We start from the raw sequence: 20125 nt of genomic DNA, 5'->3' as shown, positions 1-20125 counted from the left end.
AAAAGTTTTATTCTAACTTTTGTACTTTTCTAGAAAATCGCGTTGGAAAATCAATTTTTACTATCTTAAAAATGGAAATTTGAAAGTCTTACATAATGTAGAATTTTTGGGTGAATGCAATACCGTTTTCCGTTTTCGGTTATCTTCATTAATTCCCGAGATAATTGGATATTAAGTATCGCTGCAAGTACATGTTGCATTCAAATACGCCCACAAGACAAACCCTTTGAATTATTATGCAGGAAGTTGTGTAAAGAAAGCAATTATAAGTTGCTTTACCCAATTATATTGTTAATTTTTAATTATTTTTAAATGTCAGGCGCCTCCACCAAATTTGTGCCAATTAATGTAATTTTTTTCAGAAATTAAAAAATGAGATTTTTTATTGCTGATTACTAAAGGAAACAATGTTACTGGCATAATATTTTAATAATTATTTGCAATTTGACTTAAGATTTAAAAGATAGGAGCAAAAGATAGAGTAGATACATGTATCTAGCATTGATAAATTTCTTGGGTTAATTTTGAGGCCTAAACAAAGAAAGATCAAAAAAGCTTACTAAGATTTATTGATAAGAATTAATCGTTTGTTTAGATTCTGCAAACAAAAGTTGAAAATTCCAATTTTTAATTTCGGACATAAAAAAGAGAAAAGATTTGACTTTTTTATGACGAAATCTTTTCTTCGATGTCCCTATCCCCTATCCCTATCTTTCGACCAAAAATAATTTAATCAAAAAAGTTCCACCATGTTTTTCGACCGAAAATAATTTAACGAAAAAAGTTCGACCCTGTCTTTCGACCGAAAATAATTTAACCAAAAAAGTTCGACCCTGTCTTTCGACCGAAAATATTTTACTAAAATTATTACTATAGGCAACCAACTACACACATTTGCATATAATGTACGTAGTAACATGTAGTATATTATATGCAATAATGTAACTGCTATGTAAATAATTTCTGGAACTGGAGTCGTGATTTCAATGCAATAAGGTAAAATATTTGGTTTTCAATGTTTCACAAATAAATGCAGCATTCAGAACTTATACAAATTTTATTCGTTATCTTTTGCAACCATACAAATAATTCTAGTTAAGTACATAATCCTAATAATGACACAAAAACACAATAAATCAGAATAAATACAATCAGCAAACATTACTTATGAAAATACGGCGCAAACAAAAGTTTTAAATGTGTACACAAAGTATTAGTAACAAACAATTGTCTAAGATTTACTTGTTATATAATTGGATTTGTAATTTGTATAGATTTATATTTTTATTATAATCTTAACTAATGACAATCATTACTTATATATTATTTTATATTATATTAATAACTTTATTTTATTTACGTAATCTCTTAACGTTTACAATTCATTAATCTAAGTTCATTATAGTGACAATTTGTTTGTACAACGTTTTTAAAACTATACTTAAAGTTAAAATGAGATCATTTACGCCGTAAACTTTAAACCCCTTCATAATTTTACACTTTATACATTAGACATGTTTATAATTTATAATTTACATACAATTTGTTTAAAAGTTTACTTTTTGGCGTTCGCATGGCTGAATGGTTTACGTGACCGTGTGCACATTTTTGACTAGATATACACTCGCCTTCTGGCCGTCTTTGACGGCACAAAAAATTTAAATAAAAATAAAAATCATAAATATATAAATAAAATCTTACATTTTAATATCCTAACATTATGTCGTGACTAGACGTACAATTATAGACTAGATTAGACTAGATTTATTCAATTAATTAAAATAATATCACATTTATTATCTTATATTATTGATATATGTTGTTAAAAAGTTATTACTGGCATTTGTAATCCCAATTGGCATTCATCATGAAATTTAAACGGGCATTTTAAGTACGAACTAAAAACTAATTTAAATTTTGAGTGCAGATAAGTTGCTGCTTTAAGCTTATTGCAAACTTTTTCCCAATCGCCCGCACTAATCAAATTAAACTACAATTGACAATTGAATGCGTTTAAATGAAGTGAAATGTAAAATTATTTAACTTAAAACTAACTAAAATCTAATGACTCTTGAATTTTTACTTGTTTTGACTAGTTTTTGACTAGAATAAACTAAATTACAAATTAAGTGCGAGCCGCAAGTTGCAAAAACAATTTTTGACAAATTTCGACACTTGAATTAATTAAATAATACTCTTTTAGGAACGTGTGTATGATAATTGACGATTTATCAAATAAATGTACAAGAAACCAAATTTAAGTATTTTGGGTTGCCTATGATTAAAGTATAAACCTAAAATAATGCCCATTTGAATTTGTGACAACTCAAATTAGCGACTAGTTTTGATTAGTTATCCGTGATTAATCTCTAAAATCGAAAGCAAATAAAACTAATATCACATTTTGGTTTAAATGACTAATATGAATATTGCGTATTATCGCAAGTTAATGGCACTAGAAATGACTATGACTAACGACGGTTATACAAACTTCTAGATGACTAAAATTATGATTTGAATTTTCTTTTGAAACATGCTGGAATGTAATACAAGTATGGACTATCTGGACGTCTAATACTGATATCTATCCAAAAATCTACAAAAAATTAAATCCTGACTAGATTTTATGAGGAATTTAAAATTATTCAGACTAAAACGACTAGAATAAACGTAAACTAAATTTAAGTTGACTAGATTCTCATTTATGTGTCTTAGATTTGATTTTATTTCAATTTTGTACTTAAGAAAATGACTAGAAATAAAATAAGACTAGATTTGACTTGACTATTTTGTATCCTTTGTGATGTTTGGGTTGCCTATAATAAATACGTGACTAGAAGTTAAATGTTCAATTATTTCCGTTGGGACTATAATCTCATGACTTAGATATTTGACTAGTTATAAACACAAAAAGCGCATTTCTTTCACAAAATCCTAAACTAAATGATTCTTAGATAACCATACCAGTATCCCACACGCATCGCATCTTCATATTCATACCTGCTGTATTCATCATCGCGCCGACATCAACAATGGCCGGGGGCAGTGGCGGCGGGCGCCAAAAAGTCGACGCCATCCGCGGAACTGGCCGCACCACCGCCGGGATCCTCTGATGCAACCGTTGTCAGTCTACCTGGTGCAGCGTCTGATGTTTACGAAGATACGCAACGCGTCGAAACTTCTTCCCACATTCATTACATGGAAATATTTCGTTACCACCACCTCCTCCAGCAGAACCACCAGCAATTTCTCCATTACCATCAAGAATTTCTTCCGAGACTTTAGTTTCCTTATTACTAGAAACCCCAGGACGAGGTTTATGCCATCTTCGATGAGATGCTAAATTAGCTGGGCAATTGAACACTTTGTCACATTCTGGGCACCTGTACTCCACGTGGACAATACGACTGCATCTATGCTGTGCCAGACCAAACGCATCCTCGTATAATTCTCTGCATAGCCTACAGACGTAATCGCCAATGTGGTTTTCGATTTTGGCAAGTTCCGCCTTGGCTTCGTCAGTGACTTCAACGACGTTAAACGCCGGATCAATATCTCCTTTTCTCACCACTAATGTTTCATCAGGACGCAGTTCTCGAATAATCGTCCCCGAAACTGGGCTGGAGTTGTCTTCATCAAAGATTAACTTTCTGGTGGCTTTGTGTTTCTTGGTATGTGCAGTTTTTGGTTTCTTCGCAGGTTGTTCAGGTGGAGATTGTGGGGATTTGGGAGAAACAGGTCTTTTATTGGGAGATGGAGTACATGGAGGTGTTATGGGTGATTCTACATCTTCTCGTAGTAATGTAGTGTTTAAGGTGTTTATAGCAGTGGTAGTTGAAGGTTTCACAGAAAGATCAAGGGATAGGAAAAGTCTAGTGGTTCGGAATATCTCAAATACTGCAATTGTTGTTGGATAACAGCCGCTGTGGATAGCAACTGTGGGTCAAACCCAAGTCGCTGCAGCTGGAGCACATCGGTGGCACCTCCAAAAGGCGGATATCTCGCGAAGGGCATCGCGTCCACGTTGAGCGCGTTGATAGCGCCCACTGCGCTGGAGAAGTGTTCTTCATGTCCCTGGTGGTGGTAGACGCGAGGCATGCCAGACGCAACACTCTGTGATCACTGTGTTTTACGCACTAGTCTAGTTGATCTAGAACTAGACCATTTCAAATGTGTGTTGTGATGTGACGCTGATGGTGATTCAACGTGGACTTGTAGTTCTTCGGTGGGTAGCTGGGCATTTATACCACGTTTCCACCTATTGTGTGAGGTGAACGAGGCCCGCTTGGGGTGGGAGAACGTGTGCATCGGATTGGTGGTGACATGCCGGCGCTGGGGCGGAGCGCGACCAATGCCGATGCATCGGAGAGTTTTCTGCTTCTGAATCGCAAGGGCTCGGGAACTTCAGGAGATGTGCGATCTCTATTTTCGCTGGGATGTCGAACGGTTTGCTCGCAGGATGCGCAGGAACGCGTTGCCAACCGGATTGCAGAGGAACGCCTCCAGGTTCCAGTTCGTCCTGAAATGAATTTTATTTTTAGGATGATTTTTTTATATTTTTTTGGGATTTCGCGCTGTAAAGGAAGAAAAACAATTTTAAAATATAAATTTTACATGATTATTATGAACCAATGTTATCAAATTACATATTTGGAGGGTTGAAAGTAAAATAAACGCAATATCCTTTCTTAAATTCCAAAAATATGTTTTATGAATTAAATTTAACATAATTAAGTTTTTGTACTAGTATAACCTCAACATAACAAAATATAATAATATTTCTGCCCATTTCTAACGGAAAAAAGCCTAATTACAAAATATTTCATACTCATAGCGCATACAACACAAATTTTAAGTGTTCCTGTGCAACCCACAAGCAATCAGTAATAAAATTGAAAATTGGCGGTTAAAAAGGGGAAAAACACGATAAATTTAATCATAAAAACACGCATGTAATGTCATGCTACCCCATAACGCACTCATAAACCATTTTAAAAAAACCTTCTATGTTCTGAAATGCTTTAATTTCCAACCTACCTATCGATATTGTCCGTTCCGGTACAATGCTCATATTTAAAAAAGATGAATCATTGTTGATACTTCACGTCCGGTCTAGGCCTCGAGGTGTTCGGCTCATCGGGGGTGGGTGTGTGGTGTGCGCGCAGCCATCTGTAACGGAATCCCTGAAAACCGTACGATTTATATTTATCGCTCGCGTGTTATTAGCACCCAGGCGTCGAGGGTGATGAGCGTCAGCTGCTCCGGCCGACCGTTACACTTCATTGTCTCGCCGACCTTCGATATCGGCCACTTTCACTCACCTCGCTTCGCTCCAACCCTCAGGCAATCATCCTGAATCTAAATTCTTACATAAAACATATTTGATAAATCATTAAATTTAATCCTATATATCATTAATTTGATAGCATTCACATAATGCACAGTATTTAAAATAATCAAATATAACATATCTAAATGTATTTTTATCTATTTAACAACTTTTAAATTAAAATTTTTAAAATTTTAATATTTATTCTGTTATTTTAAGATAAAACCTATCCAACAAATCATAGATCATCAAAATCTGCCCAGCCGTTCTTGAGTTATAAACGTTGTAACTAACACAATGTTTTTTATTGTATAAATAACACTTGATAAAGTTTTATCTTAAAGAAACAAGTTTATGTCAATAAGTATAAGTACCTGTCGGTTTTACTTCTCCCCTCGCCCATGTTGTGACGTTATCTAAGAAGTGTTCCGCCGATTGTAAACGCCTTGGTAAACACTTTACAATTACCTCCTTGGATGCGAAGGGGAACGTCTCAATTAGGGTGTGTCTTGACTCTTAATCGCGCGCGTCGGGGCGTCAAGATACGGCTCATGAATAGCAACCCCTCAAACGCCTCAAATCACAGCAGGTTGAGGAAGTGCACAATGCCCGGACGTCGGACAAATCTAAACAAATCTTTTGTGTGTGCTTCTTACAAGGTCTTACAAGGTATTTATCAAAACTGGTGCCTTACACACCCTTTTTAACCCTTTATACTTTTCACACTTTAGTTTCTTTAGTAGTAGAATAAGTTGTAAGGTGGTATTATGACAAATAAAGATTAAAATAAGTTGTCTTTCTTAACTTAAAGAATACATCGTATTTTTATTCTTGGTGTGGTTTACACTTTTGAGGTTATATTACTGCAGCTGTCGTTTTTGCAGCCTTTGCCAGCCAAACGCACCTATTGTCTTCATCCCGCACGCGTTTCTTTCAATTCTTCAACATTCTGATGCACCCCTATGCTGTCGCTGCAGATGAAGGTGAAAGTGCACCCAGCACCCTTTAACCACCCGTTGCATCTCCCCCTTTGATCAAAATATCGAAAACACGGCTGCTTACGGCGCGCGAGTGTGCAAATTTAATCCAACCGACGTCTGAAGTGTGCCACACAGCTACCTGTATCAATAAATCAACCCTCTGTAGCTGTAGCCTTGTATAAACTTGAATCAAACCAGACACCGGGCTTCGGCATTCTGCTCGTAGTTTTCAATAGTTCTTAATTTCATACTTCTATGACGCGTCTGAATACGCACACACCTCAATTCCTCCCCCTTGGGTTTCGGGACGCAGTGGATATTGAAAGAAAAGAAAAAATGCGCACGCGGCATGCTGTCGTGTGCCTTTTCATCCAGTCCTTATAGCAGTAGACCGTATTTTCGTATTTACCTAAAACCCATAACCTACAACTCGAATGCATAGAGTGTGTCCAAGGTGTTTTGTATGGTTGCCAGGTTGGCACGTGTCTTTCGCGGCACGCGCTGTGACTGCATGCTTCATGCTTGATGTCCTCGGCGTGTATGAATAGGTTAGGATTGATGCCGTATAAACGTGCTGGACGTAGCGCGTAACGAGACTGTGTGTTTAAATTAAATGTTTAAATTAGGGGCTGGACACGTGGCAGCATCTAGAATTGATGGGAGTGCTACCAACCGTTACGAGTTGATAAAATATTTTAATTAATACAATGATGCAGTGAAATATTGGCTATATTTCTGTTCAAACTGTCAAAAGTTCAAATTTCTTTACAAACATAACCTAAAAATGCTTTAATTGTGTGGAATAATTACTTTAGATATTTTTACACCCTCTAGATGATCAATGAATGTTATGTCTTTATTACACTTTGCTGAAACTAGAAAAATGTCGCAATTTACTCTGGAATCTCAGGCTATAAACGAAAAATGCAGTGGCTATTCTCTACGTAATGACCAAATAAAAGAATCCATCACGTCGAGAACCCTAACATCCCCTTGAATGTCATTGAACTAAAAAAAATCCCAATTGTCCCCTGGGATTCAAATAATGAAACCTGGCACTGTCCAAAATACCGTTATTTCATTGATATAAAAACTAGAAATCAAAACGCCATGAACCCTAAGCATTTACCACCCTAGTGATGCAAAAGTGTGACACACTTCGTTCCATTCCTCTTCTCTCATAGTAAAAATATGCAAGTGGTCAGAATATCAGGACGGGGTGTAAACACGTTCGCGTGCCATAGCTAAATCTCGCACGCGACCCCGTCCCTATAACTACCCCAAAACCAGCGCAAAAAAAAACCGACGTCTTTCATGAATCCTCTTTTGTTGTGTGCAAATTCAATGAAGAAGTCCCCCTAGGCCCTAGGATGCGAAAGTCTCCATTCGCATTTTATTCCCTAATCGCAGACTTATAGAGCACTGAATGCACATACAGGGTACGGTGGCATGATGGTGGCATTGTTGATTCCGGCCTATTAATTCTCCGGTCCTCCGGCTTTGATATTTTATTCGCCCCGGTGCTGAAAGCGTGTGGATATAATTCGATATTTCGGATATTTCGGATATATCGCCGCGTAATGTAACATGTGAGGAGGCGAAAGGAAGCAAGCAGCGGAAGTCTATTAACAAAGTAAAACAGACAGACAGTGGCTTCTTTCCACACATCCACACTTGGTACTCGGGTTGCCGAACTTGCAACTTGCGAGGAAATATCAAATGCCCACAATGTAGACACCTTTACTTCTATTGGAAGAAAAGAATTAGAAGACGTATTTTACGGGACTTTCAACACCACGGTGTTAACATTAACAGTTTGAAATAACTTATGCTTAAGTAGACTCTTCCTTTTTTACTGTAATAATAGGTTTGAAGGTATTCTAACAGCATGATGCTACGCCATGTTTGCTGGTGCTTGCTTTCACCCCTCGGCGGAATTAAATCACCAGGCTACAGGAGCACACGATGGACAGACAGACAGCTGCTTTACTGTACGTATATTTAAAAAAACGGGGTCGTAGCACTCTCTGCACTCGACAATATGCTACGACGGCATTTCTTTGATATACTAGACACAGTTAATCAACAGTTGCTTCAAGTTTACTGACTGTATTTTGTTTTATTTTAATGTTTGGACAGTTCTGTCAAATTAATATGTGAAAATGTCAAAAATTGATATTTTAGGTTAAATTTAAATAGGTTATGTTTGGTTAATGCAGAATTTCATGCTCATTGAACAAAAAGCTAAACTTTTGCCTGTGAAAACATAAATTTCCAATGAAATCGAATCGCGTTTATTGGGTTTTATCACATCCATTACAACTGTGACTCGTTTACACCGTAATTTTCCATTTGCAGTTATCATCGGCAGTCTGACAATTTCGCAATTTTCGCTCGTGCATAATTCACCAATGCGAATCCATAATAATTTACTCCTGCATCCTCGCACGCGAAAACTTTGGCGTTCATCATAAAAGATGCAAACGCAGCAAACCGATGCGCCCAAGTGCCGCGTTCCGCGTATGAATATTAATTAATTAAAAACGCGACGCGAGTGGAGAAACGTCGACGGCGGCGGCAATGAAGTTACATTCGGCGCCTCAGCGTGTCGTGCGTACAACTGCAAATTAGCCGGAGTCAATAGGCGGCAATTAAACGCGCCGTGCCGTGCGCCAGCAAAACGTTCCGATGTTATCCGGGAGGCGGCGCGTCGGCGAGAAAGGATTGCGATCGGCGAAGACGGGCGACATGACAATTTAATTAATTCATTAGCGATTTATTGAATTATTCAGCGCATGCGAAGACGAAACGGGACGGCGACGACTGGCAAATTGTTAAATCAATTACTCTTTAATTATTTATCGCAATGTCACAACATATCTCCATCATGTAGATATTCATTTAACTGAGGTACAATTATTTCATGATATAAATTTTGATGATTTACTTAAGTAATTTTTAACTTCTCTCAAGAGGATCGTAAATTGTATTTATGTCGGCAATAAAAGAGCGTTTTAACTTGATTGTGCATGATTTGACTTTGTCTTTAATTTCATATTTCTGGCTTTGTCCAAGAACAAACGAAACAATAAGTAATTGATTCAATTATGTTAATAAATGTGCTTTGAACACGCATTACAAACATAACCTAACTATTCACGCGTGTTTAGCATCCATCTTAATACCCAACTTTATAATATCCTAAAATACATTTCTTTTTAAGCAGATGCACAAATTATGTAAAATTTTCGTTTTTCCTGCAAGCTGCAAGCCATTACACGTGGTCAAACACGTGGTTAAACTCCTGCAGATGCATTTGCGTTCACGCTGCCATATGTCCCTCAAATTCCCTGCTAATGACACACCTACATGCATTTATTCAATATCTACTTGTTCATCTGCAGCGTGCAGTGATCAAAAATCGCCCCAGTGATCAGAAACGCAGCAAAGCGAAACCAACGTGCTTGCACTTTGATGGGGCGGAAAAATAAACCAAAACGCACTCGGGGTTTAGTTGTGTCACGTCTCTGTCAGGGTGTTCACTGTATATATGTGTGTGTGTGGTACGAGGGTGGCAAACACGCAACATTGTTTCTTCTCTTGCTTTGTACCCCACAGTTTAATTCTGATTCGGTACATGTATTGGTTTGCTGGTCTGCTGGTATTTGATTTGGAGATTTCAGGGGAAGCTCATCAAACAAAACAAATATCAAAGCGTTTTTATATACATCAACATATCTAGGAGTGTGGCGTAGTGAGCAGCTGCATTAAAATGTGTATAAAAATACAGTTTCGTATTTTAAATATAACACAGCGTGAAGAATTGTCATTGTTAACATTGCAAAGCAAAAGGGTTTCCTTTCAACCCTGTTTTTGGTATATTTTCGACTGGTTTTGGGTTGATTTTCAAAAGTTTTGAATTACAACATCTGTATTTTTCATTTTTAACCTAAAATTATTTCTATCTCTGTTTTCTATTGTATTAGAGGTTAGAAATGAAGATACATAATTATAGAATTGCAATACATGTCAAAACAGACGTATTTATTAGTAGGTATGCAGAAAATGATCAGTGTAGACTGTACATATCTTCATTTGAAGAATGTCAGCATGCTACACATGCGAAATTGCAGGTTATGAATAAATAAATCCTTCAAGAAGCTCTCACGTTATGTCATTATTGACAATTGACATACACATGCAAAAAGATAAAGATATTATGATAAATTATAGGTTATATAACCTTAAAATCGATGCTTTTGTATTTGTAATCAGAATCCTTGTTAAAATCCACCTTGCATTATATTGCACACCCCTAAGACGGAAAGAATGACACCTGAAGACGTCTGGCAATGTCGATGCCCAAGGAATGCGATTGTGCATTCGAGTGTTCATACGCAGGGGGAACATAAGCACGTGCGACGACTTGTAAACTGTCAAAGAAACCGCACAAGGTGGAAATAAAGAATGAATACGTATTCATTCATACTTACTAGACACATTAAAAGTATGAATGAGTTTTGAGGTTATAAGTTATAAGTAAGGTTATATTCAAACCTAACCTAACCTAATCTATGATAATACCATAAACCATAAATTATTTTTTTTCGATGTTAACTTTATAATAAATTTTCTACCTGGAGTAACTTGCCATGATTCGATACAACTCGGTGCGTAACTAAGTAAAACCCTAACAAAACAAAAAAAAATATCACAAAATAGGGGGAGTCCCCCTTGAGTAAAGACTCGCTCACCTTCGCCAGGTGTGCCGCAATCGCAATCGCAAGCATCCGTAAGAATTAAGAATATGTGTGTCAGGAATCGCCGTAATAAGTTGGCGTAGGCCGCGTGCCCCCACGTGCCGGCACCGAGGGGAACGCTGGGGCGCAAAAACCGGGACAGCTGCGCGTCGCGCGGACCCTAATTGTGTGCTGCGCGCTCGCGAGTACCACACACACACGCACACACAATCTTACCTCGTGAAGAGTTGTATTCGGCGCGCACCCTAACAAACCAAATTAGGTGCTGTACTGTGCTATGCGGACTGCTGCTGGTTGCTTGCTAGGTATATATTCAGATTGTGGAAGTCATGCGTGGACATGTGGGCACGTGTGCAGCGTGTGCATAGATTATTTCTAGGGGTATTGTGTACGTCTATAAATTTGCATATTTTTAAATGTCTACCTATGTATAGATACAGCAAAAAATTTATTTTGTACGTTTTTCTCTATAAATATTTCTGTTGAAAATTTTAAATCATCAGGTGTCATCTGCAGTGTTAGCTCATTAAAATCTCAGACGTTTACAAATCGTTCGTTCGTTTCGGTTGATTTGCTCTCGTTTGGCGCAATTTGTCACCCTTCATTCCTAACACCATCTTCGTTAGCAATTGTGTTTGATTGTGTTGTTCACGTCAAGAGTATTTGTGTGATTTTAACAGAAGAAGAAAACTTGGCGACAAATTGATAATAAGCAACGTGTTTTGATGTTTTACGAGTCAAGTGTCAATTTTTCTCTTTTTTAGTTGCATTTGTAGCAAATTATGTGTTTTCCTGATAACAATTCGACTAAATCATGGGAAAACCGCACAAATCAAACGTTTTATCACTAAATGAGATAATAAAACTAGAGAGGTAATTGAATTCGTATTCTGTGAGTATTATTTGCTAGATTACGATTGATTTTCGGCAAATTCCGAGTATCAAAGCTCAAAATGTGTTAATTAGTATGTTTATTTGATAGATTAACATATGCAGAAAATGATTAATTAAATATGTCAAGTTCTAGCTTCATTTTTGTGATTTAATGAAGTATTTTTTGTAATATTGCGAAACTAGATATTAAAAAAGTTACATTATGAAAGAAATTACTTTTTAAATAAAAAATAGATTCTATTCCTGGAATAAATTTAATTTTCAACGTTTTTGCAGCGAATGGAAGCAACAAGTTCTGCTCTGTTGGTGAAATGTGCAGCTTTGATAACCATACAACGTAGAAAAGTTGAAAGGAAATTTCACTCCGATTGCATGCAAATGAACACGAAAAAGAGAAAATAAACGCAAACAAACGCAATTTCCGCTTGGTATTAGCTCGTGTCTCGTGACGACCGCCGGCGCATATTATTAAATTGTCCGAATACGAACACACTCGACATGGCATCAAGATGTAAAAGATGTAAAAGACATATTAAAGCATATGCACTTTTGCGATGAAAGCCGATTCCTAGTTATGATTAAATTCAGCGAATTCAGATGAAGGACGCAGGAGATGCAGGACGACAATGACGGCTGACCGCAGCGTATAATAAGCTTCCATTCTATGTGTGGGCAAAGAAACGCATTCAAGTCCAATATGAGAAAACCACCGAAAGCGAATGAAAACAGCGGGTGATTTTAATGAATCAGACGTGGACGTATAGAATTATGTTGTGACTACATTAAAGAATAAAATAAAGTTTAATTTCACTAAAAGTAAATATCCGCGAGCGCCATCTATGTTGCTAGTGTGTACTAACATTTATTTAGGATTTATTATGCAACCAAATAAACGTCTTCAATGAAATTTTGGTTTAAATTGCCAACTTTAGACGAAAATATCTAACAAAACGCAAGAATATTTCCGTTTTCCGTTTACTATCAGACAAAATCAATTTCCTCGCTTCAACGCATGTGATTTTGAATGATTTTGAGCGAATATGTCTTTCGGGCAACGTTGCTCCATTATCTATTTTCGCAAACGGTGAGCGTCGAGAGCACAGCGGCAGCTTTGTGTAATGCGGCGGCGAACGAGCGATATGCATATTTGATACGATTTTAATGTGTCTCGTCTCGTAAGCCTCTTACGCGGCGCGCACACTCTACACACTCTGGCGCCTGCTCTTTTCCAGCACTTGCGGGCCTCCGGAGCTCCGGGAGCATCCACCATATATAGATATATTTATTTATTGCGCGCTCGCGACGCGCGCTTGCCCATGAATAAATCATATCAAATATCTATCAGGACAACAACCGCTGGCGATGTTAAGAGTGCCAGTGGTAGGCTTACTGATGCGTGGAAGCTGCTTTGATGTATCCTGCCAGAGAGAAGGTAAGCGCATCATCAGGGTGCGCTGATTTAAATCCTAACAATCACTATGAAATTATTTTAATAATAATATTTTATTATTTTAAAATTATTTAGGTATATGTGGGAGATATACGAGTAAGTGTGATTGTATGTGAAGAGTAAGTGAATCTTCTGCAGGTTGCCACCCTAGTGTAAACGCCGCCGTGAGAAAATTCAATTTCGCTCCAATTCCGCCCGGCTCTATTCTTCGCCACCGTGAAAAGCTTCAGCGCGGCGTAAAAGCTTATACTATTGCGTTTGGCTCGCGCTCTTTGACTGCTATTGGATTTGCTGATGTCAACTCAACTAGCAGCGACGCAAAGTCACGCCGAATTGTGCGAAAGCTATTACCGGCTGATTCCACAAGAGACCTCAATCGAAAAATACTCCAAGCTACATCAAATTGCTTCGGCTATATAAAAATTTTCAAAGCGATGAGTGAATTTTTAAGGTTAGAAATAAAATTAACCTTAAATATCAATTTTTCAATTTTTACTTTAAATTTATAAGTTTCTGGTCAAATATTACATTTAATCGTAATTTAAAAACCATAATCAATAATAAACCATAATTAGTACATTTTTGAGGTTAAACTTCAATTGAGATTAATAAATTAACCTTAAATATCAATTTTTAATTTCTGACTTTAAATTTAAAATCCTCTGGTCAAATATTACATTTAATCGTAATCGTAAACGAATGGAACGAACACATAACGAGAATGGCAGAAACAAGAACCGTGAAGATAGCACGGGACTCAATCCCCATAGGCAAAAGATCTCCAGGAAGGCCTCGCAAACGTTGGAAAGACGGACTATTGTAGAGTGGATGAACAGGCACAGTTATGCCTAACCCCAGAAGAAGAAGAAGAAGAAGAATCGTAATTTAAAATCCATAATCAATAATAAACCATAATAAGTACATTTTTGAGATTAAACTTCAATTGAGGTTATTAATTTAACCTAAAATATCAAATTTTCAATTTTCGACTTTAAATTTATAAGCTTCCTGGTCAAATATATAATTTAATCGTAATTTTATCAACTATAAACCTTAATAAACTATAGAGAGTGAATTTTAAGGTTAAAGTAGAAGTGAGGTTAAAAATTAACCTTAAATATCAATTTATCAATTTTCGACTTTAAATTTATAAATATCTAGTTAAATATTGCATTTAATCGTAATTTTATAAAACATAATCTATAATAAACCATAATGAGTAAATATTTAAGGTTATACTTCAATTGATGTTATTAAATTAACCTCGAATATCAATTTTTCAATTTTGCCTTTAAACTTTTAATCTCCTGGCCAAATATTGCATTTAATCGTAATTTAATAAACCATAATCTCGGTTTAAGTTCGCGGTGAACCGACGAGTTATTAAGCGTTATTAATTTTAATGGCGAATTATGAAGCCCTTATCCCCGAGCCGCATGATGGACGCAAATTCCCTCGAGATGGATAAACTCTCACAAGATGAAAACTCTCGCGAAGAAATTCATTACCGGATAGTTTTATTCTTCCTGTCCGTTACACGTTGCACGACGAAAATGAAGAATAAAGAAGGACGAAACCCTTAAAGCTCGCTTCCGAGAAATAATTGCAATCAACGTCACGTCACCAGGGATGACACCGGGGTGTAGGTGTAGAATTTATTGCGGATCCACTTCTCGTTAAATCATAATTAGTTGGAAATATTCGCTCAACTATGTGTGCGCTCCGCATATTTCCAGCTGGTGTGGCTACATTCCATTGGTAATTGACAAAGCGCTGACATGTACGGTGACGAGGCGTAATTACTTCAAACATTTCAATTGCACATTCTCGCCACATTGTTGAAATCCATATTATTCACGGGCAATATTCGCAGAATTAATAATTGCAATAGTTCATTTTATAGGTTATGTAATTTATTGTTTTCCAATCTTAATATATAGGGAAAGTAGCCATATTTGGACCATTTTATATTTTTCGATTTATAGAGCCACATATAAACTGTCAATAAAAATTAAGTAGCGGAAAAGTAACTCACAAGGCTTGCCAACAAAATGATATTTTTGATTTAAGTAAAAATTATATTTATACCCCTCAAATTTCAATTTAAAAATTTGTTTTTGGTCCAAATTAAGAAACCGGTTTCCTAAATTGGACCTCGCTGTTTCCTAAATTGGACTATGCTTTTTAACGGCAATTGACACAATAGTAAATTTTAGTTTTAGCAGAAACACAAGCACATTTTGTATAAACCAAAGTGCGGCATTTCATACACTCCATCATTTCGAAGATTTGTGCTCGTCCACAAGCTTTTCTAAGAGATCAAAAAAATGATATACGTTTTCCCTGTTAAAACCCGGTGCCTGTCTCCGGTCCAACTTGGGCAACTTGAAGAATTTTTATTTAATGATCAACGACAATCTTAATATAACATAACCTCTCCAAATTAATACTATAAATTATAGATAAATAAATAAGCTTTCTGATGATATAATTATAATCGTGAAATCTAACGTTTAAACAGCTTGACAGCTTATGCACTTTCGTCGTTATAATAGATTTGATAATCAAGGATACAAAAGTTGTTGTCACGACGAAAGCACGCGGCAAGTTTTAACCCAAATAGTTGCATCAATTGTTTATAAATACGAGTAAAACAAGGGGCCTGTCTATTTTGCAAAAACATCAACAGTCCGCGGATATCGTGGTGGTCCAACTTAGGCGCTGGTCCAAATTATGCTACCTTCCCCTATTATATATTGTTGCCATGGTAACGTAATATGTGATTGATTGTGATTACAAAATTCTGTAATGTTGAAAGCAATGAAAATTGAAACCGCCCCTGGCACGTGACCTGCTTTTCAGCACTCGTTGATTACCCTTCTCAATACAACAGAACATCATCCCAGGACGATGATTATACAGTGGTAACTGAACACTAACACTCTACTAACAGTAGCAACAGTAAATTTTCGTCGCGGTGCGCTTTGTACATTTGTCCTGCAGGACAAAAGAGTGCTCCTGCCGTACGGCATGCACTCCCCCGAGTATAGTAATCTGCGTGAGCGCAAAGGGCGCGCCGCGTTCCCACACTTTCCTGCTGAATCCAACGAGCAGGCCACTCATCATTCGCTCGTCATCACGCAGCATTCAAATCTAATTTGCAGTGTTTATATGGTTGCCTAACCAAATAATCTTGTATTTGGTTAGGAGGAAATCCGTTGGGATCTTAAATCATTTTGATCAAATTGTGCTGTTCACAAGTCATCGGATGAAATTTCATTAAAACAAAACCAATGAGCAAATGATCAAATTATATTTGATGTTATACGACTAATTAGCATACGATGAATGTGTAAAGTGTAAAAGAGTATGTGTAATAGGAGTATGAGTCACACTTTTGGCGTCGCAGAGGGTAAAAGTGTTGTGTTTTGACTTTGCGTTCGTTATTTTCACGGTGCACCCTTTTTCTCTTTGGGTTTTCGCACTTTACGGCCGAGGTAACGAATGTAACAAACCTAGTTTGGATTTTTTTCTTTTCTGAATGTGCGTTTGACCAGTCTAGTGAGAATCAAACGCAAACCTTCCGAATTTCCGGTTATTACGCAAATTGCATTCAGTTTCCGGACAAGCGCTCTTTTATCATTTCTTTGTTCTGTCTAAAAATAAAAAAAACTACCATTACTTTAACCAAGTTATAAAGACTGCAGACGATACCGATAGGCAACTTAACATACAAAAAAATAAAACTTTCCTTTTTTTATCCTTTGTATATTGAATTTACATGCTTAGAAAGGGAGAGTGATGAATCATATCCCCATCGCATGCGTTTAAATACGCCACGATTACCGTGTTTAGTCTTCAACGAGGTAAAAGTAAAAATGATTTCACTCCGCTTTCCGCGTATTTCCGCGCCCGTCAGCCGCACTTACATACCCCTTGCGAAGCAGTGCGCTTTAACCCCTTTTGCCAACAAACAATCTTTGGCGCTGGCGCGCCTAAACGGCGACGAGTGAAATAATGCAAAGGGCCGCGCACAGGACGAAGGGTTTTCTGCGCGACGCCTCACGCAATCCAACGCACCCCGGCGGCAGACGGACGTCGCGACGCACTGTCTACATTCCGCACCGCAAATTATTTCAGCTTGTGGCGCCGTGCACGCGGCGCATGATTCATATGTCACGCACAATGAAAAGAAGCCCTTGTGTAAGAGTTTCCACTATATAAAAATTATATTCTCCTGTTGTGAGGCCGGGTTTCGGGTGCGGTAATAGAGTAAGCCCTTGCTTGGTTGGAGATAAATCCCGCAGGAAAGGCGATTAAGGTGGAAAACCGGGCGACAGAGCGGTGGGCGAAAGAAAAATGAGTAAATAACCCATCAAAGCGCACATACGCGAAGAAAGGAGGCAAGAAGCAAAAGGAGGATTAAATGTAATCTGCCATCGGGAAAACCCAGAGGACGAAACATTTTCTAAGATCCACACAGAGCAAAAAATAGTTACAAAAAATTTAATTCAAAGTTTACTGAACTAAAAATATGTAAAATGTTCCATGTGATCGAATATGCTACTAGTATTGAAATATTTCAGCGAAATATGTTTCACCCTCGTAGGTACAGGTACAGAGGGTATGGGAGTTAATGACGGAATGTTATTTGTAATTGAATCCGCGATCCGCGCGCGACTCCGAACTTGTTCAACTCGGGATAATGGCATGCATTATCATATTGAATTTCGTAAACACATTCGACGATATTTGCAATTATTTTATGATTTACGCAGTAACATTTCTAAATTAACATTTCGTATATTAAAATTTGTGAGGTTATGAATGTAGAACTATTCTTGCTCATAAAAAATGCTAATAAAGTAAATTTGGTTGCCTAATTTGCAATTCTTAGGAATATTAATAAAGTTTAAAGTCTTTCAAGTTAATTACAGCATGGCTAATGAAAAATAATGAAAAGAATGTGCAGCCGAGCGTGAACAAAGTGAGAAAAGTAAGAAATTATTGGTGTAAATTACAATCTCGCTTTGTTGGCTCTTCTCTTGAAATTTAAAATTAATAACAAGAGTTATATTAAGTCTGCGTGTAGCTAACATAATTAAATTACAATTTGTCGCGATGAAAATTGTATTTTCATTTCTCATGAATTCAAACACGCAGCAAACAAAAACAACGCAGAGAGATGTAAATAATTAAAGAAGGCAATCGCAAATCTGGTGACATTTCATGCGGGCATTGGACAATATTTATTATTCAATCACAGTGCGATTGTGCATCGCGTGTGAATAATGCAGCGCTGTTGTTTATTTGTAAGTACAAGACAAGAGCTGAAATCGTCCGCGGTCTATAATTGAGCACAACGTCTTTAAATTATAACTGGATAACTAGAAACAAAACGCAAACACAAAACGCCGCACAACAAATGTCATGCGGTAGCATGTGAACTAAATCGCCAGCAAAATATTGTATATTGAAAGATAAATAATAATAAGTTGTTGATGGAAGAAACGAAGAGAAGAGAAAGTCCCACCCTCTTATTGAATTTGTCGGTAATGTGGTGAATGTTGTGATTCGTGAAATTAGCCAGATTGCCGAGGAGAGGACGGTTGGCGCGCGGGCGTTTAGCAGTCGTTTAGTATTAAACTATGCAAATTGATGGCTGATTGACTCGTAATGTGCTCGCAATGCGCCTGCATAATGCATAAAATGTGTATACGCTTAGTGCGCGCCAGGCGGCGGCGGCGGAGATTTTACATTTAGATGACGCCGCTGTACGCGTGCGGAAAGAAGAAACAAGAGGTGAGGAAAATGCGAAAACGGTTTCGTTAGAAAATTGGTTGGGTTCTATCAAGGGGATTGAGAAAACTTTAAAAATGATAGTAAAAATAAAAACTTCATTATCAAATTCAATTTAAAACAGTTTTCACGTTGATGAAAATATTTTCTCAACGCAAATAAAAATTTTAACATCTTCGTTGATGTGAGTTATTGTAAATAGTGTATAAGTGAATTTATCATACCACTTAAAGAATCTGCGGGTATTTTTATCCTCTTTAACCTTTTTTACCTTCAAAAATCACTTTGTGACGATAACAAATAACTCCGTGAGACAAACACTCCTCACACATTGTGATACGTGTAGATCTCATACCCCCAATGAATGGCAAACGCTTTTTAATTGTTTTTTATTTCATAATTCACCGGGGACCCTAATATACTCATAGTTAATTGCGTATATTTTTTATTTTTACACGCAAGCAACAAGTTTAGCCAGCGAACAGTAACAAGTATGAGTACCGGTATGTTGGTTGCAATTTTAGCATTTCATGATGGTACGCATTGTTTGATAGACGCGTCGTGCTGTGGTAATGAAAGGCTTTGATAATGAACTCAAGGTATGCCGAGACCTCGAGTGTGTTTTGTTTCCGTGCGTTATTTTTTTAGGAATTTAAATTCATTTAGATGCAGCCGTATTTAATGCTGGTAGGAAACAATTATCGTAAATAACTTTGCAGAGAATAATGTGTTTGTTATTTGTGATAACAATTAGAAAAGAATATAAGTATAACTTACAGTTTTCGATGCAAATACGGTACTTAAGACACAAAATTGATTAAGCGCCAGCGTTTAACTATGTTTAGCGATGTGATGTTTACGTTATTTTTCTACTTCCACTCAATTTTCACGTTTTTTATGTTAAAACACCGAA

General features: G+C 36.9%; 1 protein-coding gene across 1 annotated transcript; it reads right to left on the bottom strand.

Annotated features, from left to right (window-relative positions):
• Positions 1 to 1038: 1038 nt before the first annotated feature.
• Positions 1039 to 4193, bottom strand: LOC135801780 (insulinoma-associated protein 2-like). The gene is given in 2 exon segments (XM_065315290.1): positions 1039 to 3864; positions 3867 to 4193. Coding segments are annotated over 2 exon segments (972 nt in total). The 5' UTR covers positions 4099 to 4193; the 3' UTR covers positions 1039 to 3124.
• Between the last annotated feature and the right edge of the window lie 15932 nt (positions 4194 to 20125).

The sequence above is a fragment of the Atheta coriaria genome, unplaced genomic scaffold (assembly GCF_025399875.1).
Source record: "Atheta coriaria isolate IRGN ID8LTWV9N9 unplaced genomic scaffold, Caltech_Dcor_3.1 hic_scaffold_13_pilon, whole genome shotgun sequence".
NCBI classification, from domain to species: Eukaryota; Metazoa; Arthropoda; class Insecta; order Coleoptera; family Staphylinidae; genus Dalotia; species Dalotia coriaria.
This window is presented reverse-complemented; position numbering and strand designations above follow the sequence as displayed.